Below are 27,129 nucleotides of genomic sequence, written 5' to 3' on the forward strand. Positions count from 1 at the left end.
TCCACTTATCAGTGAGTACATATTGTGCGAGTTCCTTTGTGTTTGGGTTACCTCACTCAGGATGATGCCCTCCAGGTCCATCCATTTCCAAGGCCCTCTTCTGATGTGTCTGAAGATAGTGACAGTGTACTCACATATATAAATTAAACAATTTATTATTTCTTGACATTGCATATGTAGACACAATTGCGTGTCCAATGTCACACTTTAAAACTATTTGAAACAAAGGAAATATTTTTTATGATAAATACATTTACAAAATCTGTATTACAGGATTCTCATTTAAGTTAGTGTACTGAATGTTTGAATAATTTGTCCTTTAAAATAATAGGATGTAAATTCAAAATCAAATATGTACATAGTAGTGTATAAAAACAATCAAAATAATCATTGTCAAATCAGAGAAGTTGAGAAATTCAAGGAGGAGGAGGCACAGATTCACATTGTTATAGAAATCTGGACAGGGAGTCACAGCTCAGCTAGTGAACAGGCTGTAAGCTGCTTGTCTCAACAGAACACAAAACATACTGCAGGCCAGAAATTAACACACAGAACTGAGGGACGTAAGTGGAAGCATGAGAGGCACCAGCTAAAGGACACCCTCCAGAAGGAGGTTGTGCCTTTTCTGTCTTCTTGACTCAACAGGCGATTAATGGGTCACCTGACCCCTAGTATTATATATATTCTTTAAGAAAATTAGTAAATGTGTTGAAAAGCAAAGGCTTTAAAACCCTCCATGTTTGCACATTGGCTGGAAGTGAGTGGAGTGTCAGGGCAGAGTGTGTGCTCAGCATGCATGAGGCCTGGGTTCAATCACCAGATAGAAAAGGAGGGAAGGAGGAAGGGAGGGACGGGGTAGGGGGGAGAGAGAGACAGGGACAGAGACAGAGAGACAGAGAGACAGAGAGCAGAGAAAGAGAAGCCTGTGGAGAGGGAGAACATCACAGCAGAAAACACATCGACAATTTTTTTCACCTCATGGCAGCAAGGAAATGAGAAAGAGAGAGCTAAAGAGTCAGAATCCCAATAGCCCCTTCAAGGAACGCTTTCATGGCCCAACTTCCTTGCCCTATGCTTCATCTCCCAAAGGTCCCATCGTTTCCCCTACCTTGGTGAGCCCACCTTTAACAAAAGAGTTTTGAAAAACACCTAAGGTCCTCACTGTAACAGAAGAAAAAGATGACAGACATCCTTGGAGAGTGAAAATAAGACACTAAAATAAAAAAAGACTACCTTCGGTATAACACTTCTTAATAAATGGGAATGGGATTGAAGCCCAAAGTAATAATTTGAAAGATAAAATTATGAAACTGTTCATGATATACAGGAGAAATATGAATAATGAGGAAAAGCAGAAGCCAAGTTATTCTCAATTACTCAAGGACAAAGTCATCTCAATGACTCAAGGCCAAGGTCATCTAAATGCCTCAAGGTCAAGACCATCTCAGTGACTCAGAAGTAAAATTCTTCCATCTCAGAGGTAAAACTTTCAAGATTTGAAGAAACAGTAATACATCATTTAAAAGTTTCCAGGATAATAAAAAAGGTAAAATAGTTTCTAGCACTTTCCACAAGATGAGCATAAGTCTTTGACTAAAGTTTTGAAAGAACACCAGAATGACAAAATTATAGGCAAATTGGAGAATTTTGATGTAAAATCACTAATAAAATATAAACTGGATCTGGGAATATGTTGAAAGAATGTGATGAAAATGAAAATTTCCCCAAGAATTCAAGGACACTTAAATATAGCAAATTTTCTTTTAAAATCCCAACACAAATAGATTAAAAGATAACTAGAGAGAAGAATCTTAAGCTGTAGCGATAGCATTTGGTAAGTGTAGCACACACACCCATGCTTGCTGAGTGTAGGTGTTCTTATTAACTATTGTAGGACTGACTGAAGAATTCCTTAGTAAAGAACTCAGTAATTTTCTTATTATTGGTTTCTGATAAACAATGCCTTCTGCAAGTATATACTTAATGGTAACACATAAGAAAAATTACATTTAGTGTTTGCTATCCAATGGTGTTTTGTATAATCACCAATATGGCACAATAAAGAGAGTGGGAGGTAGGGAAAGGAGAGGGACATACAAAATGGTATCTGAATAAGATGTGTACTATGAAAAGCCACTTGGATATAACAAAAATTTACAGAGTGAAATAGTTTTTCTTATATCAGTGTTAACTATTATAACATAATTGGCAAGAAATTGCATATAATGAAGCAACTAAGAACACACAAAAATATCTCTTAATTAGCTTCATTAGAAATATGCACATTGTATATAAAGTGTAAACATTTACTGAATGTCACAAAAGTTGGCCAGATTCCTTAGTGGAAAGAGTTGACATATTAAAGACAAAAATATTCCGCAAACTAGTATTGCTAACAGTCAGACTAATACCCAATGTGATACCAAATTGATTTTTAACAAGAATATTATATAATGGAACTTGTCAAATTTACTAAGAAGCTCAGCTGGGAATTGAGCTTTAAGAATCTACATGAGAATGTCTTGAGGAAAAATGAAAATGTACACATGCTACTCAATGTCACGGGAAAATGGTCTATAACACCAGAGCGGAGAGAGTGCTCTGTGGCTAAACAGGAAGCGCATTAAGTGTGATCAGGTACACCACCATCCTGACGAAGTTGCTATATAACAGAGGTAGCCTTTCAAGTCCGTTAGGAACTCTGCGAATCCAGGCAATTATACTGAAACAACCGGCTGGCTATCCACGTGGTAAGAAAAATACAAGTTAAATCATAGCACTTGGGAGCAAGAGGCACGATCAGGAGTTCAAGGTTATTCTTGGTTATACAGAGTTTGGGATTACTTAAGACCCTGTCTAAAAAAAGTGAAAAATGAAACAGGAAATAAATAAATAAGAAAACACAGATGTCAGATAATTACCTCAAATAATTTACAAAAATAAATTCTAGATAGAGTATAAGCTGTACTATACAATTTAAATATTTAAAATATTAGAGAAAACATAGAAGCAGATGTGTATAAATGTGAGCTAGACATTTCTAAAATGACACACCATATAAAGCCCACCATGACAGACACAACTGTGCTCTACGAGCCCCCTAGCCCACACTTGGGCACAGGATCATCCCATGGTGGAGGGTTTCTGCCTTGGGACCTAACACTCTCCAATGTGCTCCTGGCCTGAGGCTCAGAGCCCCAGTTCTTCTGCTCATCCTGGGTCAAGTGCAGCCATCCGGCTGGGCCTTTCTGCAAGCTGTGTGATTCTTTCTCTCGTATCCCTGTCACAGAGACACCGGCTTTTAGGGGTATGTAACTTACAGTTTACGTCACCACATTCCTTCACTTTACAGTGAAGGAACAGGAGGCCTGGGTTGGTAAAGGGACTTCTTACCTTAGACACAAACAGACTGCTAGCAATTCTAGCATAAGAGGGACATTTGTTGTTGTCGGGTAAGGAGGCTTTGGCTAGAGAGAAAGTCTGGGCCCAGTAAGGCTGTTTTCTAAAGCTCAGCAGAACCTATAGGTATTTAACTATGATAAAACTATCGCTGCAACTTGGAATGTGTCAGTGGAGTCCCTTTTTGGGCCTTGTACTTTAATAAAAGTGAGGGACAAGAGAGGACAAGTTGGGCTCTGGCCAATGCTGCTCCCTGGACTCCTCTCCGAGCTCCTGGAAAGCCTTACACTCCATGTTACCAGGTGCGAGTAGGAATTGTGCTTCAGAGTTAGTAAGATGACACAACATTTAGTGTATACACACACACACACACACACACACACACACACATATATTCTAATGAAAGGAAAAGTTATTGTATCTAGAAATGAAATCTTAAAGCCTCAAACATAGTGACATAGTCCTCAATATCTTTACCATAGTTGATCATTATGATTCTAGATATTTATGTTTACATTTTCCAAGCAGAGTTTAAAAAGGAAAAGTATACATTAAGAAAAATCTGAAAGGACAAGAATACAGGTTAGAGATGTGGTCCCTGTAAGATGTGAAAAATAGTCAGAATCGGGCCATTTTTTTTCTTTTTTTCTTTCTTTCTTTTTTTTATTTATTAATTTTTTTTTTTTGGGTTTTTCGAGACAGGGTTTCTCTGTATAGTCTTGGCTATCCTGGAACTCACTTTGTAGACCTGGCTGGCCTTGAACTCAGAAATCCGCCTGTCTCTGCCTCCCAAGTGCTGGGATTAAAGGCATACGCCACCACAGGAAACCCAGGAGACGCAACAACTGAAATAAGAACAACAGTACTTCTGACGCGGCTCTCACGGGACCCCTGAGATCCAGCTAGACAGATTTAGCACCTCACAGGAGAGTTAAAGGTAGAAGGAAACAAATCCCTATAGTTGGAACCAGAACTAACTGAACATGAGAAACAATAATATCCTTGTGCTCGGCTTCCGCTTTAACTCTCAAAGGCCATGTGGACTGCAAGCAGTCACAACAGCATAGGGGTTCTCTTCACTATAGGCTAAGCCATCACAGCAAAGGTCCTTGGCACCTGGCAATGTCTGGCCTTGAAATTTACATTTAGAAATATAGGGCCTAGTAACACATAAGGAATTCTTGCTCTGGCCAGATACCCACTTGTTTCTTTCTTGCTCTCTCTCTCTCTCTCTCTCTCTCTCTCTCTCTCTCTCTCTTCTTCTTCTTCTTCTTCTTCTTCTTCTTCTTCTTCTTCTTCTTCTTCTTCTTCTTCTTCTTCTTCTTCTGCTTCTTCTTGCCTTGAAGTCATGTGACAAATGATTCTAAATACCACATTCCTTTCTAACACATCTGCTGTCTAAATCAGTGTGGAAGCTGAAAGGACAGACTCTGAAATCTGGCCTTTGCAAAAGGGTCATAATGACAGTCTTGGCAGAACAGGGCATTCCAAACAGCCCTGCAGACTGAGCCTTGTCCACCAGCGCCTAAGTCTGGTTTGAATGAAGGGACAAGGAGTTCTTAGTGCACAGGCAGTGATGTGAAAACCCAGAGCAGTCTGTCCCTTAAAATTCCACTGTGCAGAAGGCATCACCCGCCACCTTTCAGTGTTTTAAAATGTTTGATTTCCGTTTTGAGTTCTTGGTGTTTTCATTTCCAATATACTCCTCTCTGCGTTGCTATTGTAAACAAACAAACAACTTCTTTGAATGAAAACTGTTCAATGGCAAAATTTCTTTTATGACACACATGTGTACAAGTGAACACACACACACATTTTTACCACCAGAGATTTTTACTTCCATCACTGTATTGAAAATGTTCCAAATGTCAGCAGTGAAGCAATTCAACCCTATCTGCAGCCCAGCAATTCTGGAAGATACTAAAGAACACGAAGGTTACAGGGTCAGTGGATAAAATGCTTCTCAGTGTCCTGAGCTAGTGACGTTTAAACACCATCTAGTTCTCTTAGACCCTACCCTCTGCAGTACTAAGAGAGTGGTCCCAGTCTGACTCTAGGAAGACTTTCTAATCTGAGCATCACCTTTGTCCTAAGGGAATTCTCCCAAACCAACCCGAGAAAATGCTCCCAAGGTGACCTGATGGAGTGCTCCTAATATGGCCTGAGGGAGTACTCCCAATCTAATCTGAGAAAATGTTCACAAACTGACCTTGTATTGAATAGTTTTGTGTGTCAATTTGATATAAATTGGAGTTATCACAGAGAAAGGACCCTCCCTTAAGGAAAAGCCTCCAGGAAATACAGCTGTGGGGTATTTTCTCAATTAGTGATAAGGGGGGGAGGGCCCATTGTGGGTGGTGCCATCCCTGGGGTGGTAGTTCTGAGTTCTATAAGAAAGCAAGCTGAGCAAGTCAGGAGAAGCAAGCCAGTAAAGAACATCCCTCCATGGCCTCTGCATTAGCTTCTGCTTCCTGAGTTCCAGTCCTGACATCCTTTAGTGATGACCAGCAATGAAGAAATGTAAACTGAATAAACCCTTTCCTCCCAACTTGCTTCTCGGTCATGATGTTTTGTCCGGGAATAGAAACCCTGACTAAGACAGACCTGATATGGCATTCTCCATACAACCTTGGGAAATGCCTTAACAGACGCTCAGGTACCATGAGCTACTGTGTCCTACTGGTCCAGGAGAAAGTTCATGATTCATTTATCTGACTGAGAAGTCTCAAGATCACTAGAAATAAAAGAGTAGTCTTATTGCTTAAACATGAGACCAAGCCACATCTTAGGACTAGCAAACTACGATGCTATTAATATTGGAGTTGTTCCTAATATCAATCACAGGCAAAGGTAGACAATATTCATCATTTTCAAAAGCTACTATACTCTCCCATGTGCTCAGTGCCGTTGCTGCTACAAGCAAGCACATGCATATATGCCACAGACCTCGTCACCACTGTAACTACTAGTGATCTACAAACCATTCCTACTTCCTCTTACTAACTGAAAATCATCCCCAGGTACCTTAGACATAAAGAGACAGACAGACAGACCATCACAATCTACAGTTTATAATGTCAATAAGACCATTCCACAATAATCATTAAAAGAAAGAACCTGGGCCACCAAGAAAGCTCCATGAGCAAAGTATTTGTCATAACTGACAACCCAAGCTTGCAAACATAAACATGGAAAGATAGAATCTAGTCCACAGAATTGTCCTCTGACCTACAACCACAAGCACTCTCTCTCTCTCTCTCTCTCTCTCTCTCTCTCTCTCTCTCTCTCTCTCACTCACACACACACACACACACACACACACACACACACACACGGAAACACACCTTGACTTGAGTATATATGTACACTCTATCACATAAAATAATAAGTGATTTTTAATTACGATGAAATTGGTAGAAATGTACATACGCCTACTCATTCTAAGTTCTCAAAAGTTCAACACTAATGAGTTAAGAATTCTTAAACAAATACCAATACCAAATCACCAAAAGCAATTAGTCTAAGCTATTCACATCTTACAATGCACCTTTCAGGTCCTATGACAGCACCCAAAGCCATTTGAGGATCCTTCAGGAAAGTCCATGCCCACCTGACCCTTTAGTGTACCACACTGAGAGAAATTGTAACAAAGCCATCATGGAAGAAGGACAGGTTCAATACATAACTGGTATTGAAACATACCATCCTTCACCAACCTGAAAAAAAAAAAAAAACAAGGAAAAAGTTCCGAGAAAAAAGTACTATTTAGGGTAAACAAGTTTATTATCCACTTTTGCTTCCTGGAGACTCACAGCTATCAATGATCTAACGAATCATAGAAAACAAGAACATGAAGCCTCAAAGGATCAAAATATTCAGGGCTGGTAGAAAGTACACATTTACCCAGAGTTAAGCTTCCATAACACCAATGCTAGGTTTAGAAAGAAAAATACCTGCTGCATTTTAGAAACCAAGTAGAGGAGTAGGAATGGGGAAACGAACTGTAACTGATCAAGCAGGGAAGGAGGAAGAAAATAGAAGGAGGGAGGGAGGGAGGAAGTGAAGGAGAGAGGGAGACAGAGGGAAACAGACAGGACACACACACACACACAGAAACAGATGTGGGGTTGTCATGTTCATTACACAGACATCTTAGTTTTTAAAGGCAGTAAAAATGTTTTACATCTTCTTTCGGCTCCAGCTACAGAGTGGTGTTAATGTCACTTATTTAGTCTCATTGGTATTCAGAAAGTTTAAGTACCTAACTAAACTTAGAATTAGTGGGGGTTATTGGCCTATATTCCTTATGCATAAAGCAAGGGGGAAAAGACTTTTTACACCAGGGTTGGAATTTGGCTTGAATTTTAATGACTTATTTAGAAACCCCAGGGAATGAAAAGTCTCTTAATGGAAACATTGACACAGTCTTAGACATACTGACATGGACAGGCACATCCAAGGAACTGACCTGGGAGGTGACTGGCTGCTGGACAAGGTTGAGCATAAGAAACTAGTCACACTGGATTTGCGGACAGACCCCAGCAGAAGAATCAGGACTAAACAGAGAGAATGCCCCTGCAGCAGCAAAGTCCCCTGCTCACCAACTGTTTTTAGTAGGAAACCACATAAAGTGAATGGGCTCTTCATTCTTAAAGACACTAGAGGGGAGAAATGTAAGTTTCTGCAAACCCTTTCTCCTATTCTGAGAGGTAACTGAAGCCAGTCGGGGTGAGGAGTGCACAGACTCTCAAGTCCTCACACATGGCAGCTGTGTGCTCTAAGCTACACCCTCAATCCCAGTCATTCTTACAAAGGCACAGCTCTGTTCTAGATTCTTGTCACCCTGAGACTGACAGAGAGCTTTAACGAATGGGTCTGAGTCTCACTTTGTCCCCGAAGCCTAGTCTCTAAGACTGTGTACTTGATAAAGATAAACATACCTGCTACATGTTTCTTTCATTGATGGACTTTCTTTAAACTAGCCAATCTCTCCCACTTATTACCCATTAATTTCCTAGAAGTTTCTCTTTTATGTAAAATCTAATTACTTTCATTTTACAATCTCTTTGGAGCTTGATTTGATCTAAGATTTTTTTCTGGTTACAAAATTGTACATATTTTTCTTTAAAAATCTGGGGTTTTATTAACTGAAACTTATTCAGAATCGTCTCCTGTTCTGATGACAAATGGGAACCAACAGACGACACCTATGCACATTTAAATGTCTGTCAATAGTTTAAGAACAGACATACTAAATCACTTAAGAAACATTTAGGTAGCAAATATATTACTATCTGAAGTTCTAGGGAGTATATCAAAACTCAAACAATACAGCACCCATTCAGGGCTACTGAGAACTTGTAATGCCTGCAAGGCACTGGGAATCACTACCTAATGGAGAGAAAGAATGTGCCTGAATTTCAAATCACCCATTGTAGATGGCAAGATGGCTCAGCAGGTAAAAGTGCTTGCACCTCACCCCTTGGTAACCTTGGTTCAAACTCCAGAACCCACAAAAGGGTCAAGAGACTCAAACTTCACAAAATTGCTCTCTGGACATCACACACACACACACACACACACACACACACACACACACACACAGTACATAGAAAGAGAGAAATACCGAAGAAAACACACAACATTTTGTTTATATTAAGACAAGTATAAACTTAGTATTGTTATGTCTTAAGTGTTACAACGTAAAAAAAAAAAAAAAAAAAAAAAAAAAAAAAAAACCAAAAAACAAAAAAAACCAAAAAAAAAAAAAAACAAAACATATATCTGGATCAAACCCAGCTCTTAAAAAAAAAAATCCATACATTCTCCAAACTAAGATGGTGCTCTGGGTTCACCTACAAGCCATACTGCTTCTGAGGTTGAGTCTCAAATCTTCATTTTGCCTTCTTAGGTACCCATAACATGGCAAAGAATGAGTCACTCAGGGAGTGAGCGAGTCTCAGTTTCTCTCTGTCTGTCTCTCTGTCTCTCTGTCTCTGTCACTCTGTGTCTCTGCCTCTTTCTCTTCTGCCTGTGACTCTTTCAGTTCTACATAATGGGTGGGACACTTTGTGTAACTCCATTTATATTTTTCAAGTAAATCTATAAAGCAAATGTAAATTCAAATATCAATTTGTTTCATCCTCATATGAGCACTGTGAGTTTTGCAAATATGATCATTGCTGAATGTTCACTAAGAACCTACAGATCTCACGTTGTCCTGATCTTACCCAGTGGTCAGAATGTCTATAAATTTCCTTTGAAATATTGTTGCCTTGAAACAAGTAAATGAAAAAGTTCCCCTTTTCAAAATCTATGAAGTCATTGGTTTTGTTTGTTTGTTTGTTTGTTTGTTTGTTTGTTTTGTTCTTTTTTTCATTTTTCGAGACAGAGTTTCTCTGTGTAGTCCTGGCTGTCCTGGAACTCACTCTGTAGACCAGGCTGGCCTCGAACTCAGAAATCTGCCTGCCTCTGCCTCCCAAGTGCTAGGATTAAAGGCATGTGCCACCACACCCGACGAAGTCATTGTTTTTTACCCAAAGATGTTAGAGTCCACTTACTGTTGAGATAAACACGCCAAGGGTTCTGGCTAGAAAGAGTTACAAAGTTCCTAAAAGACATGTGGGGAGAGGAGTGTGGCTCAGTGGTAGACTAGCTGTCCTGTTGTCTAAGGCCTGGGCTGAATCTCAGCCTTAGAACAATTTAATGAAGCTCTAGAAGAAGGCAGGAAGCATAAGAAGAGAAAAGAAAGGTCCTTAGAACACATCCTGAAAGGAGTGTTAAGTATTATGACACAAGGAAAGTAGATAATTCTGCAGTTTTACATTTATACTTAAATTTTTCCTACCTTGGATTTTCATGTCTACTACCTCCTTCCCAAGTGGTATTTGATAGGTAAGCTACAAGGCCAAAACCAACTGGGTAAATTTTCAAGTCTCCTTTAAATGTCACTGACTGGACCAGAGGAAGCTGGTTTTATCCTTTTCTGCTGTATTCTATCAACTATTGTTGCCCTGCCAGGAAAGCGCTGTTCTGAATAATCCAAAATGGCAAAGCTCAACACTTTCACTAAGAAGAAGCAGGCAAATTATAACACACACACACACACACACACAAATGGTAGTGCACGGGAATGAGCACACACATACACACACTAGAAAAAAAAAAACTGCACCCAAAGTAGAAGTTCTGGTATACACGATCCAAAGAGAAACCTTATATGCACACAGAGACTCACACACTGTCCTTCACAAAGCCCTGTCACTCCTCGATGACCAATGCTTCAGTACAAATCTTGAAGTTACTGGTGCAGACCTGATATAATTGATTTTAGCCATTGAAAAATGACTGTTAAGGTGTCTTCTAAAATCTTCCCTCTGGCTCATCTACTCAAGTTTCATTGAGACGTGGGCTGGGCCAAAGCACAGGGTTCCTGGCCCTCATGCCCTGCTCTGTATGTGACCGTGTAGGTATGAGAACCTTGGGCAGAACGAAGGTCAGACTTTCAAAGAAGCACAGTGTATGAACCAGGTTTTCCTGATGGCTTGCTTGGTTCACTAGCACACCTGGACCTTACTATAGACACCAGCTTAAATTCTGACATACTTCAGTATGCAGGAAATGAAACAGAAAGGAACATCTTATTCCTTAAAGGGCCACCTTCAGCTATGAAAAAACAACAACAGCAAAGGCCCTTATCCTTCACAATCTTTTGTGTACTTCTACGGCAACTCCAGTGCTTTGCCTCCAAGTCTACATGGCAGGCAGCCTAAATAGTTCCTACATCAGAATATGACTTTTTTTTTCCCTCTCTATCACAAGTTTCCCTTTATCTGGGGACAGTCACCTCACTTAAGCACAGCAAAAGCTAAACATGACTAATTCACATCACACAGTCCCAGTGGCCTGCATGTTTTGTCTAGGCCAAATGTGTCTAATTAAGTCATCTTAACAAGAGTAAGTTAAAATGCTCACCCTCTTGGGAGCAGGTTACACTGATGAATTATATACTAACATTGGAGCTCAGAGAAATGTGTGTCCCAGTCACGTATAAAGAGATTCATTTGTGAGCCAAGAACACTCACACAGAACCAGACAGACAGACATGCACGCACGCAAACACACACACAAATACAGAAACAGTGCACACACACACAAATACACAAACAGTGCGCTCGTGCGCGTGCGCGCGCGCGCGCACACACACACACACACACACACACACACACACACACACCTTGTTTTCCAGCCAAGTCGAAAGTAGTAGTCCTTAAATTTTATTTCTAGGCTTCCTGATGTCTTCCAATCATTACACTTTTGAGAAGTTTCTTTCCCTGTTTCCATAGAGAAGAAAATTCAATAGGTTTGGTTTTGAGTCATGAGTCAAATTTAAATCCTCTAGGCAAGGTCCTAATGAAGACCTGTTTTATAAGGTGGCATAGTAAGTTGGTCTTGTGTAGAGAATATGAGGAAGAGATTGGACAGGGGGACAAATGATACTAAAGACTTTTACTCTGATTCTTCTGACATACCTCAGCACTAGGTGACAGATTGTAACAGAAATTCACTCCAGCAAGTCTCGGAACATTCCTTCCTATCCATCAGCCCAGCACAATGAAAACAAATCACTGTTTTAATTCACAGGACTTCTTCCAGGGGACACACTGAGTGACTGCTTGCCTTCAGTGTCTTTAATTCATTTAGAACACTGGGAATTCTAATCAGTTGTATTGAAAATATTTCAGTGAATATTTACTGAAGACCTATTATGGCCTTGGCATAATGTCCAAGGCTACAAAATACAGAGAAACAATGCTTACATAAAGGCCAACAAAACAGCTTTGTACTCATGGTTTTTACTTTATAATGCACAGGCTCTCTCTTCCTTCTGATGACTTAGTAATCAAGATGAGCATGCTATGGAGCTACCTCTAATCCCAGTGCTCAAAAGGCAGAGGCAAGCAGATCTCTGTGAGTTCTAGGCCACTCTGGTATAAACAGAGAGACTCTGTCAGGAAAAAATAATCTGTGAAATATAACTCAGTGCCCCAAGATTCTTCCACACACCAACTTTCATTTTGAGTCCTGATTCTATATTCTTAATGAAGTACATTCTTAAAAAACTGGAAAAAAAGTGCAGGAAGATATAATTGCTTAGTCTAGACAAATGAGCAAATCTCTCTTTTAAAATGGAGTTAAAGTCTTTGCTGGTGGGCTAGGAGAATGAGTGCATGGCTGACTGTAAACATTTCTGTTCTGATGAGGACAGAGACTTAATCCGATGGAAATAAAGGAATTTGGAGTAGGCTCGAATACAGAGGAAAGCTACAGTGGCTACTCAATAAGCGCCCCTGTGCTTCTGTTTCCATAAGAGGTAACCTGGCTATTATAGGGCCATTGCTCGGTCCTTCCCTCAACCCCACCCCCAGAAGACAGTCATTTATTGTTTGGCCCAAAACTTTGCATAACACTTTTAGGCCCTTAGTCTCTCTTAATTCTCCAAGGTTGAACATCAAGAGGAAAAAATCAGATTGTTCTTTTTAAGTTTCCACACAGGCATGAAAAGTTACATGTCTAGGTTGTTTCCCACTGGCTGATGAGTGTACTTTACTTCTAAAGAGAGCTAGGCAGATGGACAGTGCTTAGTATGGACCAAGGACTTTAGGGATGGTTTTAAAAAAAATAAACAGTGAAAATACTAAGTCTGAAAGGCATCACCTGCAGGCCTAGCATTTCTTCTGACAGTCTATTTTGTCACCTTTGAAAAAAACATGCATTTTCAAAAGCCTCAACACAAAAGAAAAATTATAGGCATATGGCCTTGGTCAATATAAACACATTTATAAGAAGCATTTTTTTTCTAAATAAACGGTTGCTACTTAACTCACCTCACTAATTGTGTTTTTCTTCTAAGAAACCTTTGTTGTAACCACGTATGCACATTTATTTGTATTCTCATAGCTGTATTCCATGTTTCTGCAGTTGAATGGCTTAAATTGTAAAAATAAAAGTCTTGCAACTAGCTCAGTGCTCTGCACCACAAAGAGACTTTTATTTTATCTTAATCTGGTCTGAGATTAGGATTACACTTACATTTTTAAACAGAGACGTTTTCTATGGTTTTAAATGTTCCAGAAAATGTGGAAAGCAGAGAATTTATTTACTTGAAGGATTTTATTTTGTTTTTTTTTTTTTGTTTTTGTTGTTTGTTTGTTTGTTTGTTTGTTTGTTTTTCGAGACAGGGTTTCTCTGTGTAGCCCTGGTTGTCCTGGAACTCACTTTGTAGACCAGGCTGGCCTCGAACTCAGAAATCCACCTGACTCTGCCTCTCAAGTGCTGGGATTAAAGGCGTGCGCCACCATGCCCAGCTTGAAGTTTTAAAAAACAAAATCCTAATAGTTCCATCAATTCAAAATTTTGGGGCACTGGGTTTACTAAACACTTGAATTTTTCCTGAGTTATTTGTCATTTATAAGACTTTCTTATTTATGAATTTATCATTCATTTTAAGACTAATATAAATGTATTGTGCATACTCAGTTACAGATGGTATACTGTAAAACAACTGTTAACAACTTTTCATGATATGTGTGTGTATGTGTGCATGGATGTGCTTATGCATGTGTTTGCACTTGTGTTTGCACTGTTTAACTATTTGTAAATACCCGGAGTGACCCTTAATTACTTGCCTCCCTATCTGTTATAAAAGGGCTTCTCAACTGAAACCAGAGCCTGTTGATCCAGCTTGTCTCACTAGCTGGCTATCTCTGGAGATTGTCTGCTTTCCAATTGCTGGGCGTTCAGGAGAGCCACCAAACCCAACTGACATCATGTGGGTTTGGGGATCTGAACTATGACCCTCCTGCTTGTGTAACAGATGCCCTAGCTACAAAGTCATCTCCCAGTCCCTTTGTGATAATTTAAATATACATATTTCCTGATTAATAACTATGTATGTTTCTAACCCCTTTGTCATCTCCAACTTTAATTTGTGACCATTTTTTGTTTATCTATTACTGCCTTCAAACTTTTGGTTAATTTATTTTCTATCTTCAATTTTAATCCCTTTTTACTTTTGTTCTTTTTTTAGATTTATTTTCCTTTCTCTGAAAATATTTCTAAAACTCTGAATTAGCTCTTAACTTCTGCTCATATCATAGTGGTCAGATATTAATATATTGCTTCTTCACTTTCATTATTGGCCAAGTGGCTTTTTATTTTAACTTCCTCCTAGATCCAGTCCTACCTTCTGAGGGTGTTTTTGTATTGCCATGTGCTTGGGATTACTTCATGTGAGAGCTAGAGATGCAAACTAAAAAATGTTGACTTGGGCTTAAAGGGTGTGCTGACACTTTAAGAATGCACCACTGTTCACATCTTCAGACACTTGAGATTTCAGGCTAATCAATTCGAAGGCTGAAGTTAGTGCTAACTGTGGATTCCTTCCTCACACTCTGCTGCTGCCATATGGGCCCCTCAACAGCACCAGGCTGTGTAAAGGTTTGCAGTCCTGGTAGCGGAGCCAAATGTTTCGTTGCTACTTAGTCAATGAGTGACAGTAGTGAGTTAATCAGTTACTAGGAGTTAAACAAATACCATTATGAGAAAGAGACGGGCCCAGTAGACAGAGAAGAGCCTGCCGTACACAAGCCACATCCTTGTCATGGGAGTTGGTGGCAAAGTAGCATCTCTTTCTCTTTCTGCCTTCGTATGCTTGCTAGTCTCCAAGAAGATCGTTTAGGTCATTTATTTCAGCTGCAAGTTCCACCTAGTGGTCTTTCTGACTTGGTCCATTGTAGGACCGTGAAAAGCCTGTTTTGGTTGAATGAGGCTTGCTCCGGAGACCCAGTAGAAACGCGGTAGAAAACTCTACAAGGGATGGAACAGTGAGCCACATTCCCAGAGACAGGAGCCTGACACCACAGACCCAACTCCATAATTCTGTGACTATCAGTCACTCAGAAAAAGCCCCAAGCTCCTGGCATTCTGGCAAGATTCCACCTCCATAGTTACCTGACAACAGCAAGGTAGCCCAGCCCACTATAAAAGGGGCTGCTTGCCCCCTCCTCTCTTTAAGCTCTCACCTTTCTTACTCTCATCTCTAGCCCCACTTCTCTCTCTCCCTTTTCCCCTCTCTCCACCTGGCCATGACAGGCCTCTCTCTTTCTTTTACCTTCTCTCTTTATCACCAACCGGACCAAAGACCCTTGCCCGAGTGGGAACCACCCGATGCCTCCTCTCTCCCTGCCCTCTCCTCCCTTTGGCCCTGGGGATGACAGAGACGCCCCTGGAGCCTCCACTTTGTTCTCAGCTCTTCCACAGTGTCCAGCAGTGTCTGGGATGCCTGAGACTGAGAACCTGCTATCTCTGGCCTCCGTGAGGCCCAGAGACCTCGGACTGTCCCTTGTCCACCCCCACGGGGGGCTGGATTCTGTGACTTCCCACAGCCAGACACCCACCCGGGGCTACATGGAAAGTGTGCAGCAGTACTCCTGGGTCCGCACACCCAGAGCCCCAGAACTCTGATGGGATGTGGGTGTTCTCACACTCCCTTTATTCCCCCAAGCCCACTGCCCTACACTCCCTACCCTGTGACATACTCGTTGAAAAACGAGTTTTATAATGGAAAAAAAAAAAAAGACTTGAACTAAATCTGACTGGAAAAGTCTCCAGAAACAAGGAATTTCCTACCTCATTCTTCTCTAAAAATATAATTTAGATGTCACACCTGCCATGTTGTTGGCCACATGGTACTCAATAAATTCTTGGAGAAAATACCATTATTGTCAATGGTAGTAGCATAATATAGAAAATAGTTGGTGGTGGTAGGATAACTGCAGGCACTGGTTGTTGGTGGTGGTAGGATTACTACAGGTAATGGTTGGTGGTAGTAGGATAACTAGTATAACTATAAGCATTGATTAATGGTAGGGTAACTACAGGCAGTAGGTACAGTCAGAGCACTGGCAGAGATGCCCCTCTGGAACCTCTTGTGCAGGCTCAGCTGTGCTGTTCAGCCAATGATTAACCATTGTGTGTTCACGGTTGTTTTGCTCACCTGGGTTAGGTTGGGCTAGTGCTTTCTTGTCTCCAGATCTAACATTAACTCTCATCCACTGTTGTTTTTAGAAGCCAGGCAGCAAATATACCAGATGTAGATCTCACCTATCCTTTTTTCCAAAGTAACCCTGCTCAAATATTCTTAAATGCAGATCTCTCTGCGCTGAAGTCAAGACTACTACTTTTCAACAACCTGCTATTCTATCTGGATGCTTTGGCCAGGTAGAACCAGCTCACTATTTCTGGGATGAATATAAAATCTTCTGTGATATTACTTGTACTTTCCAGGAATGAAAGAGAAATTTCCAAAGCCGCTGGATCCAGGCTTGCATTTTCTCCCCTCTGATATCCTGGCACTCATGTTACTTTGTATTCATTTCCTCTCACTTCTATCAATCAACATATGGAAAAGATGTAACAGGAAACATTTGCAAGGCTCTCAACAACCAAGCACAACTCTCCACCATATGGATTACTCATGAAGGGAACATATACATCCTTTAAATACTGTTATCATCAGGCAGGTGGAATGGCTCCAAGTGCAAGAAAACCTGCTGCACAAGCATGAAGACCTGAGTTCTGATCCCCAGCACCGACATAAAAAGAATCAGTCATGATGGGACTTGTGCCTGTCCCTCAGGGCTCCTGTGTCAGAGACATGAACATTTCTGTGTGTCACTGGCTGCAAGTCTAGATTTAGGTTTAGACTGAAACCAAGTCTCAAGGCAATAAAGCCAAAAGTCATAGAGGAAGGTATCTGGCACACATGGGCTCATGCACAGCTGCACACACAAAACGCACAGCAAAGACAGAAGTACTGATATCATGTCATCATAACTAAAATTATCAGTAAGAATGAAGATGTTTATTAAAGAAAAAGTCTCAAGGCTCTCTGACACCATCATCTACTAACAAATGTATCTATTGCCAGTTTAAAACAAATCAAAAGTTTTGCATTAAAATTGTAGCAATCCACGTATCACAGCTTTCTTATACCTCTTACAATAAACCTCTACATCAGAGCTTTTTATCTGCCTTACATAGGTCACCATAATTAGAACAAAGCATGGGCTTACCTGTGCGATAGACAAAGGTGCCTTCAGTTTCTGATGATGATGGAGACACCAACTCTTCTTCAAATTCGTTGGAGCTAAAAGACCCCGAATGGTTCCTTCGCCTTGTTTTCCCCATCATGGCAGTGCTGGTGGCCATGACATGTCTCAAGGAGTCGTTAAGGTAACGGTTCAACAAGCTGCTCTTATACTTGGGCGGTGACACATAATCCTCGGCAGCCCTCGACTCCGGTCTGCCGCCAGCTTTTATCGCTGAGCTTTCCCCTTTAATCACAGTGTGGTGGGCGGGGGTGCTGTAGCCTTCTTCGTTCATGTGATTTCTTGGGGGATTTTCTCCATCTAAGGGGGAGAAATATCACCAACTAGTATTTGCACATACTTTCCCCAGCTGCTCAACTGTCACACTTAGTCACTAGAAATATACACAACAGAAGAATATATGCCATATGTAAGATTATTTTTATATATGATTAATTTTTAGGTAAAGAGAAGCAATGACCTACATGATTGTTCCCTAGAGTATTTAATTTTGATGAAAATGCTTTTCCTCCACATGGCAGATCTATAAACAGAGGAAATGGCTATAACTTCTGTTGCTTTATAAAACTGTAAAGATGAAGTTGCCTTATGGAATAGAAAACAATCTGGGGACTAGTATATCTTTTGGGGTCATTAAGACTGCACCTAGGGCGAACTTGTTGCAAAAGCAAAGCAAAGACAGGAAAACAAAAACCTGAACGAACCTTCAGAGCAGGAGTCGCCATCGCTGCTCACACTCAGCCGTTCAGCGTTGCCCTGAACATACTTGTTGTATAACTTTATTCTTAAGGCCCAACTTAAATCTGGCTGCCGGACAGTGTTCTTCAGCCGACGTCTAGCATTAGCGAACCAATTTGACACCTAAAACGGCATTAGTTTTTCAATTAACAGTGCATTAAAACATGGTGGGCTAATATCCTCTTATCAGTGAGTGCATACCATGTATGTTCTTTTGTGTTTGGGTTACCTCACTCAGGATGATATTTTCTAGTTGTATCCATTTGTCTAAGAATTTCATGAATTCATTGTTTTTAAGAGCTGACATTGTTTTTAAGAGCTCCATTGTGTAAATGTACCACACTTTCTGTATCCATTCCTCTGTTGAAGGACATCTGGGTTCTTTCCAGCATCTGGCTACTATAAATAAGGCATTTATTATGTTATTTATGCTATGAACATAGCGGAGCATGTGTCCTTGTTATTTGTTGGAGCATCTTTTGGGTATATGCCCAGGAGTAGTATAGCTCGATCCTCAAGTAATACTATGTCCAATTTTCTGAGGAACCGCCTGACAGATTTTCAGAGTGGTTGTACCAGCTTGCAATCCCACCAACAATGGAGGAATGTTTCTCTTTCTCCACACCATTGCCAGCATCTGCTGTCACTTGAGTTTTTTTATTTTAGCCATTCTGACTGCTGTGAGGTGGAATCTCAGAGTTGTTTTGATTAGCCTAAAAGCTTGGAATACCCAAGATACAATTCATAGACCACATGAAGCTCAAGAAGAAGAAAGACCATAGGTTAGGTGCTTTGATCCTTCTTAGAAGGGGGAAGAAAATACTCATGGGAGGAAATACGGAGACAAACTGTAGAGCAGAGACTGAAGGAAAGGCCATCCAAAGACTGCCCCACCTGGGGATCCATCCCATATTCAGTCACGAAACCCAGACACTATTGTGGATGCCAACAAGTGTATGCTGTCAGGAGCCTGATATTGCTATCTCCTGAGAGGCTCTGCCAGAACCTGACAAATATAGATGTGGATGCTCTCAGCCAACCATTGGACTGAGCACAGGGTCCTCAATGGAGTAGTTAGAGAAAGGACTGAAGGAACTGAAGGAGTTTGCAACCCCATAGGAAGAACAATAATATCAACCAACCAGACCCTGCAGAGCTCCCAGGGACTAAGCCACCAACCAAAGAGTACACCTTGAGGGACCCATGGCTCCAGCTGCATATGTAGCAGAGGATGGCCTTGTTGGACATCAATGGGAGGAGAGGCCCTTGGTCCTGTGAAGGCTCGATGTCCCAGTGTAGGGGAATTCAAGGGTGGGGAGGCAGGAGTGATTGGGTGGGTACAGGAACACCCTTATAGAAACAGGGGAGGGGGCATGGGATGAGGGTCTCAGGGGGAGGGGACTGGGAAATTTGAAATGTAATGTATTTGAAATGTAAATAAAGAAAATATCCAATAAAAATTAAAAACAAAAACAAAACAACAAACATACAAATAAACAAAAAAACAGCAACAAACATGGTGGTGGTGGCCATGCAATTGCTTTCTCTTAAAGGACCCAAGTCCAGCGTTGTTGGTATGCACTTAGCTACTTGGGAGGCTGCAGCAGGAGAATCACTTGAGGCTAGGTTTTGGAGTCAGGTTTGGGAACAGTGGGAGGTGTTTTCTCAAAAGAAACAGGGAAGGGGAGAAAGGAAGAGAAAGAGAGGGAGTTGAAGGACAAATGGATACAAGATTCCACAAACACAAGGAGTAGAAGGGAGTTGAAGGACAAATAGATATAAGACTCCACAAACACAAGGAGTAGAAAAGTTAATGATGATATTGAGAGAGCTAACTTGTTTTCTTGAAATTTTGAAAAGTAAGAGAGCCTTCTGAGGATGAGCCTGTGTGTCCTGATTGGGAAATGTCTAAGTTAAGGTACTAGAGAAGCACAGGGATGAATATCCAACAGGAGAACAAAAGGCACACATGAGACTTAAGCAGAGGTAGGGTGAGGTTTGAGACTTACCGGCTCAGAGGGAGGAGAAGGCTACATGTGAGTAGGCTTAATGAAGACAGTGGAGGGCCAAGCTTTGGAGGCCAACTGAGGAGATTGGACATTTAACAGAGGAGCTAGCAAACCGACAAAAGGCAGTGCAATCGGAGAAGTGAGGAGAAGGAGGCCAATGAGCATCCTGCTTGAAACTGAAAGTCCATTGTTTCTTATTTACATCAGTGAAGACAAAAAAAAAGTTACTTGAAAGCAGAGAAAAATTACTTTCACTCTTTCTTCAAGGAGCCATTGAGTTCTCAGAGAAAAATTGTACTTTTCTCATAAAATATCAGGATATCAACAGCATATAACTGTTTCAGAGAAAAAAAGATAAAAGAACGATACTTGCTTTTAAAAATATAAACTATATAAATATAAGTATTTTTTCTGTGGATTTGTCTCAGAACACAAACTCCTATTATTACAGTGGTTTGTGTGACAATATTTTCAATAGAAGATTTTTTTCTTTCTCAGTCATTGTATAAAATATACTTAAGGTATTTATAGTACAGTGTAAGTGCTATAAATACAAAATAAATAACTTTGGAAATTGCTTGATTTCTAATTATTATTGTAATTTCTCTCTACAAGGCCAGCCTGGTCTACAAAGTGAGTTCCAGGACAGCCAAGACTATACAGAGAAACCCTGTCTCAAAAAAAAAAAAAACAACAACAACAACAAAAAAAGATGCATCAGATGTTTCCTAACATTTTTGAGAGCTGTGAAACAGCTGTCACTCACTATCCGCCAATCACTTTGCAGCTAGCTGTGCAGCCTGCCTCCTACTTACCTATGCACCTTCAAAACCATTGCACATGACTACACTTCTCACACAGAGGAGGAATCTTCTCCTGCGTCTACATCACATTTCATAGGGCCCAGAGCCAAACCTTTTTCTATTACTTTCTTTATTAAACAACATTCAATTAATACTGTACTAGTTAAACCTAACCAATGTCACTAGCTTGCTTTATATCCACATGGTGCAGAGTAAAACCCAATTCTCAGAGCACTTCATATAGTAAGAATAGAATGGCCTTCTAGTTAAAAAATAAACATTAGTTCACTATGATTCTAGTGTATAAAAATGGAAGAAAGGCCGGGCATGGTGGCACACGTTTTTAATCCCAGCACTTGGGAGGCAGAGGCAGGAGAATTTCTGAGTTCAAGGCCAGCCTGGTCTACAGAGTGAGTTTTAGAACAGCCAGGGCTACACAGAGATACCCTCTTTCAAAAAAAAAGAAAAAGGAAGAATATTTAAATGTCATGGGTATTAACTGGCTTTTCACAATTAGGGACCATCTACCTTTAAATGCATTATATACTCATAGCACTTAAACTACTATAATAACATTGGAGAATTCCCAGAATAGTCTGTGTTATCTAAAAAAGGATTTTCTAAACTGGTTTTCTAAGTTCAGTTGGTACCCAGTACACTAGCATGCAGATGCCGCTGTATTTATCACTAGAAATGTACAGTACAACTTAGCAGCGAGGGGCAGGATGGGGTGTTTCATATTGACTTCCATGAACAGCAGAGGTACTGATGGTTGATGAATTTGCATTTTTTTTTGCAATTTTCCTCATGACTTAATGGAAATGTCTTGTGTCACTGACAAAAATAAAAATATAAATTCACATTTTCTACATTTTACACCTGCTTCAGATTCCTTCATATCATGACTATTTTCTTACTAAGGGTGGGTTCTGGAACAGCGTTTAAATGTCAGAAGTGCCTTTAAAACTCTATATTTTAAAAATGAAAGCTTAGAGGACTGAATGTTTAGAAGCTGGAAGAGAAGGGAAAACAAACAAACAAACAAACAAAAAAACAACCCTGTTTTCTGCCATCTTCACCAAAGGTGCTTAGGTTTGCCATGTGGACAGGAAAGGTTTTGTTTGTTTGTTTGTTTGTTTGTTGAGATAGGATTTCTCTATATAGCCCTGTCTGTCCTGGAACTCACTCTGTAGACTAGGCTGGCCTCAAACTCAGAAATCTGCCTGCTTCTGCCTCCCAAGTGCTGGGATTAAAGGTGTGCGCCACCAGTGCCTAGCAACACTTGGAATGATATATAAAGTCTCATATAAGACTTTGTTGAATATTGCAAGTATTGCCTCAACTTTCAGCAAAAGCAGCTATGCCAATGTTGGAAGCAAATTTTTTGTAGAACTGTGATTTTACCAAGCATACAGGAGCACATCACAGGAATGTGAAATTATAGTCTCAGAAGAGGCCCAGACACCTAGTCATTACTCCTTGGTGAGCTACAAATCTCATAACACCAGCTTTCCATGTCACACTACTCGGTACTAATACACAACAACACAAGCTATTCCCATTTGAGGAGTACACAGCACATTTTTATAATACATGAACAGTGTTAGTGATAGGCACCACACCTAGTGTAATATTTTGTTTGTTTGACATCAAAGCATGTCACAAAATCCTTAATTTTGATCAAAATGCTTCTTATGCTATTGTAAGGATGATACCACATGCAAACAGGAGTTAAAGACGCCTAACAAATTAGGGCCAAACTGTTAAGGTCAGTGAATGACAATAAATGAGTCGCCTGGTCCATTCCCTCGCTTCTGTTCTATTTTCCCAAGGATGAACACTGTAGGTATTAACCAATGTCCTCTGGAATTCTGTGTAGCAGAAAAAGTACTAAAACATATTTCCACCTTTTTCCTTCTAGGCTTCATGGGAGATTAGGAAAAGCAGGTTTCACAATCTTCCTCAGCAGCATAAGAGGAGCAAAGGAACTTAAAATTACTGTGTAGGAAGCCTGGCACACACACAGAGGAAAATGTTAAATGAAGAATAAGTGTCCAAACTTACGGCATCTTGTTGAGGAATAAAATAGTCTTGGGGGATAGATTGCTGCTATAAATCTTGAGGAAGAAGCAGTCAACATGATCCAAGGACTCAGGAAAAAAAGCAGCTTTCCGTAACTGCCTGCAGGCATATGTATTCGTAGACAATTAAAGTGAGTCCTACTTGAGCCTGGTCACCATCCTATAGGAAAAGCTAAGAAGCTGCCCTGTGCATGTTTCCTGCCGGATTCTAACCAGCCAGAGCTCAAGGCTTCTGACAATGACCAGAGACGTTCTGGAAAGCTATGCATGACTTTAATGTCATTTCCCAGAAGAAAGCTATTCGTAGGGATAGTGTGCTGCAGGGAATGAGCCGTGCTGTGGGGTGGACCCTGTGAGGAAGAGACCACTCTTCTCCAGACGGCTGGCCCCACAGGAGAGAGTGACTCAGGACACAGAGTCTAATTCTCAGGTGTCAAACACTTGGCTCATCACGGTTCTTCGCTTTGCCTCCAGAAGTGTAAAGTATTTGCATAATTGATGCAGTTTCTAAAACTGGACTATGCTTTGGATGTTATTTTTGACTTACATAAATTCCTATATATAAGAGCAGATAGCTGAATGTGTGGCTATATGTATGTGCACATGATGTATGTTCTTTACATATGCCATTGTGCATAGTTGAAAGTAACTGAACCTAAGATAGATTATAAGTAAGGTCCCAGGGTGGTAATGCTATGCATTCAATTTTCCACATATCACTTTTTTAAAGTTTAAGAAATTTATCATACTGACAATAATTAAAAATCCATTATCATACGTGTATTATTTATTATTGTAAACAATCTTTACTCCATTTAAGAATTTACATATTTTTATTCTCTGTTCTCTGTTTTATTCTTTTGTTCGAAAATTCTTGAACAAAAATTTCACATAAATTTTTAAAAACTGTAATGTTACCAAAATATAAGTGTGAAAGCAGTTCTTTGTATTAAAATTATCATTATAAGTGGCAAATTAGCCGGGCAGTGGTGGCGCATGCCTTTAATCCCAGCACTTGGGAGGCAGAGGCAGACAGATTTCTGAGTTCGAGGGCAGCCTGGTCTATAGAGTGAGCTTCAGGACAGCCAGGGCTATACAGAGAAACCCTGTGTTGAAAAACTAATAAATAAATAAATAAATAAATAAATAAATAAATAAATAAATGTGGCAAATTACTACATAAGTAAATTAAAAATATAACTTTGTATCGCAGTTTTCCCAAGATAACAATTAATATATAATAGTTTAATTTTCTCACTTAAAGCTGTTTTTAAAATCTTGTCGAATAGACTTGTTTTACATATGAACAGCAGTGAAGCCATATCATAACCAAAATAATGTACTATTTTATTGTTGAACTCACTGCTAGCATCAAGCACCTCTGTAAGTGGGCTTATGTCTAGAACAAGTAACAGGCCTGTTTAAATTGACATTGAAGTATATAATTTATTTTCATAAGTCAATTTTTTTCTGATTATAATAACTTATTTAGAAACTGCTTTTGCAAAGTTCACAGTTTTGTGCTAAATGGATCTCAAGCCAAGAATACAGGATTGGTTTTTGCCTCCAGTGCTGTGGCAAATCACCATTATTACAATTTCCTGTTAATAGGAAGGAAAGCAGATGTTTTTCTCTAAAACTGTATTCTGAAAATAAGCAGAAAAATACATGGTAGAATTTTGTGGAGAGTTGCTACAAGCCAACACAAATGCTCTGTCAAACCTTCCAGTAATTCTTAAATACTCTGGGAAGAGATTTTTATTTTATCGAGTGCAGTTTTATCTTGGATCTCACAGTTTTCTCTTGTCATACGTTTGATGAAATGCCCAAACTTTCACGCATGTGCTGCTGTAATATAAAAATAGTTCCCAGCTTCTGTAACATAAAGAACTTTCCAGCTCACCCTGTGGACTCCTCGTTCTGAATCTGTTGTTTACATAAAAGTTTGCATCATGACATTTAGTAAAGAACACTGCAGTGTGATGGAAAAGCATTTAATCTGGGATTTTGTTATCTGGAGTCCTCTGCCTGCAGCTTACTCTCACCTTGGTAGAACATTGATAGTAATTGCTCTGTAGCATGTGTTTGGGAGAATACCAAATATTGATTGTGAAAAAAAAGTCTAATTAAATATAAAGCAGTGTTTTTGTTCACTAGAAAAGAAACATGCTGGCATGGGTGGCAACATGAAGCAGCCACTCACATTCTGGAGTCTTCTCTCCCTAGCCCAACAGAAAGCAAAGTACTGGGGCCAGGAGGAGGCAGCATTTAGAAGCCTCTTCCCACCTTTCCTGTTTTCAGGCCTACCTCTGAATAATAGTTATTTACTTAGTGTGTACATGAGTTTTAGCTTGGGGTCCAATATGCACCTGCAGGCTCCTGGGTTCTCAAACTGAGCCAGTGTCCTCAGCATCACTGGGGAACGCGTTAGAAATGCACATTATGGCCCCATCCCAGAGTTACAAAATCAGGAACAGTGAGCAGAGCAGGATACAATATGTGCTCCAAGTAAGCTTCCTGGTAACTGATACACACTAGTGACAGAAAATAACTGTGAGTATACCATCCTTAGCCATCATTGCTCTTAAATCCAGATTCCTACCCATTTTTGTATCACACTGAAGCTGGCCTTCCATTCCCTCCACCCGCAACAACGAACCATGGAAATCCCTACTGCACCCAACCATTTGCACTGAGATGTTTGATAGGGGTGAAATCCCTTTTCCATGACAGGACCTGGCACCTCATCCTCTGTGGCAACAGATCTGGACCTGCCTCTGAACTCGGGAGGCACCATCCTAGGAAGGATGAGGTGCAATCGCAGGAGCACTGTGTTTCTGCTTCCCAGCCACTAGCGGGGAGACCTAATTTGGAGGAGTCTGGATTACCTGCACTAGCGTCATCTGCGAGCCTAGGGCCAAGAGTATCTTCTCAGTCTTCGTAGGGTACGGGTTGTCACGGTGCTTGTAAAGCCACTGCTTAAGAGGACGCGCCATGTCTTGCAGGGCCTGTCGCTTATGCCTTACCTTCCCTCCATTCTGCCGGGCCCTGGGACGTGAGGACAGGAGAGGGACATGTTAGTGGAACCTTATGGGTGGCCTGAAGGCCCTCCATGATAGACCGCATTTCTGAGATGTCAGCACCCAGACCGGGATTAATAGCAAAGCGCCCCCATCTCACAACCTCCCAGCAACCCAGGCTATTTATACTAAAGCAATTCAGCTCGAACAGCCCTCAAAGTCAGGGCAAAGCAAGAAAAGGAAACCACAATTTCTCAGTGTGAGCACCGGCTCCTATGCATCTTTCTGAATAGCCTGCTGGCCACGGAATCACACGACCAATGCAAGGCTTTACATTTATACTGAAAGGGGGAGCTATTTCGATCCTAGTAAGGCAAGGATGTAAGGGTAGGACGAATGCCACGTGGTTGGAAAACCGTTCACTAGACTGCAGATCTGGACTTAGAGCTGACACTTTCTTCGACCTCTCCTTCAGGCCATTGAGTCCTGGCCTCAGAGGAGGGCCAGCCCTCCAAGTTCTCTTGCTCGGGTCCTAGGACTGTGGGTCGCCAGTGGTCAGGGAACGCACACTGTACTCTGGAAACAAAGCAAAGGATGATGGCTGCCTAGGTTCTGTGAACTCCGGTTTGTTTCATTTAATGCTCTGAAAATGCGAGAAGCTGGAAAAGGAGCAGACCCTACAAAAGCGCTCTAAGGTCTTTCCCTCTTTAAGAATCTGAAAAGCGCAAATCGTTGTACCAACAGCTAAAGGCTTGTAAAAGACCTCAAGAAAGCAGACTCCTAGAGGAACACTCAGCAGCGGCCCTGGAGCCCGCACTGGGTGCTGCGTTCCCGGGAGGCTCCGGGAGGTGTCGCCGCGCATCTGAAAGCGCTCCCAGCCCCAGTTCCCGCTTTTGCGACTGCGCCCC

General features: G+C 40.7%; 1 protein-coding gene across 1 annotated transcript in view; it reads right to left on the minus strand.

Annotated features, from left to right (window-relative positions):
- The window catches only part of Mkx (mohawk homeobox), a 69,814-nt gene that overhangs the window by 39,538 nt on the left and 3,147 nt on the right, over positions 1–27,129 (minus strand). Inside the window, exons 3-5 of the mRNA NM_177595.4 lie at positions 26,090–26,249; positions 18,275–18,431; positions 17,535–17,870 (exon numbers count right to left, since the gene is read on the minus strand). Coding sequence (NP_808263.2) covers positions 17,535–17,870; positions 18,275–18,431; positions 26,090–26,249 — 653 coding nt within the window. The remainder of the gene's footprint in view (positions 1–17,534; positions 17,871–18,274; positions 18,432–26,089; positions 26,250–27,129) is intronic.

This window comes from Mus musculus, chromosome 18 (genome assembly GCF_000001635.26).
Source record: "Mus musculus strain C57BL/6J chromosome 18, GRCm38.p6 C57BL/6J".
Taxonomy (NCBI): domain Eukaryota; kingdom Metazoa; phylum Chordata; class Mammalia; order Rodentia; family Muridae; genus Mus; species Mus musculus.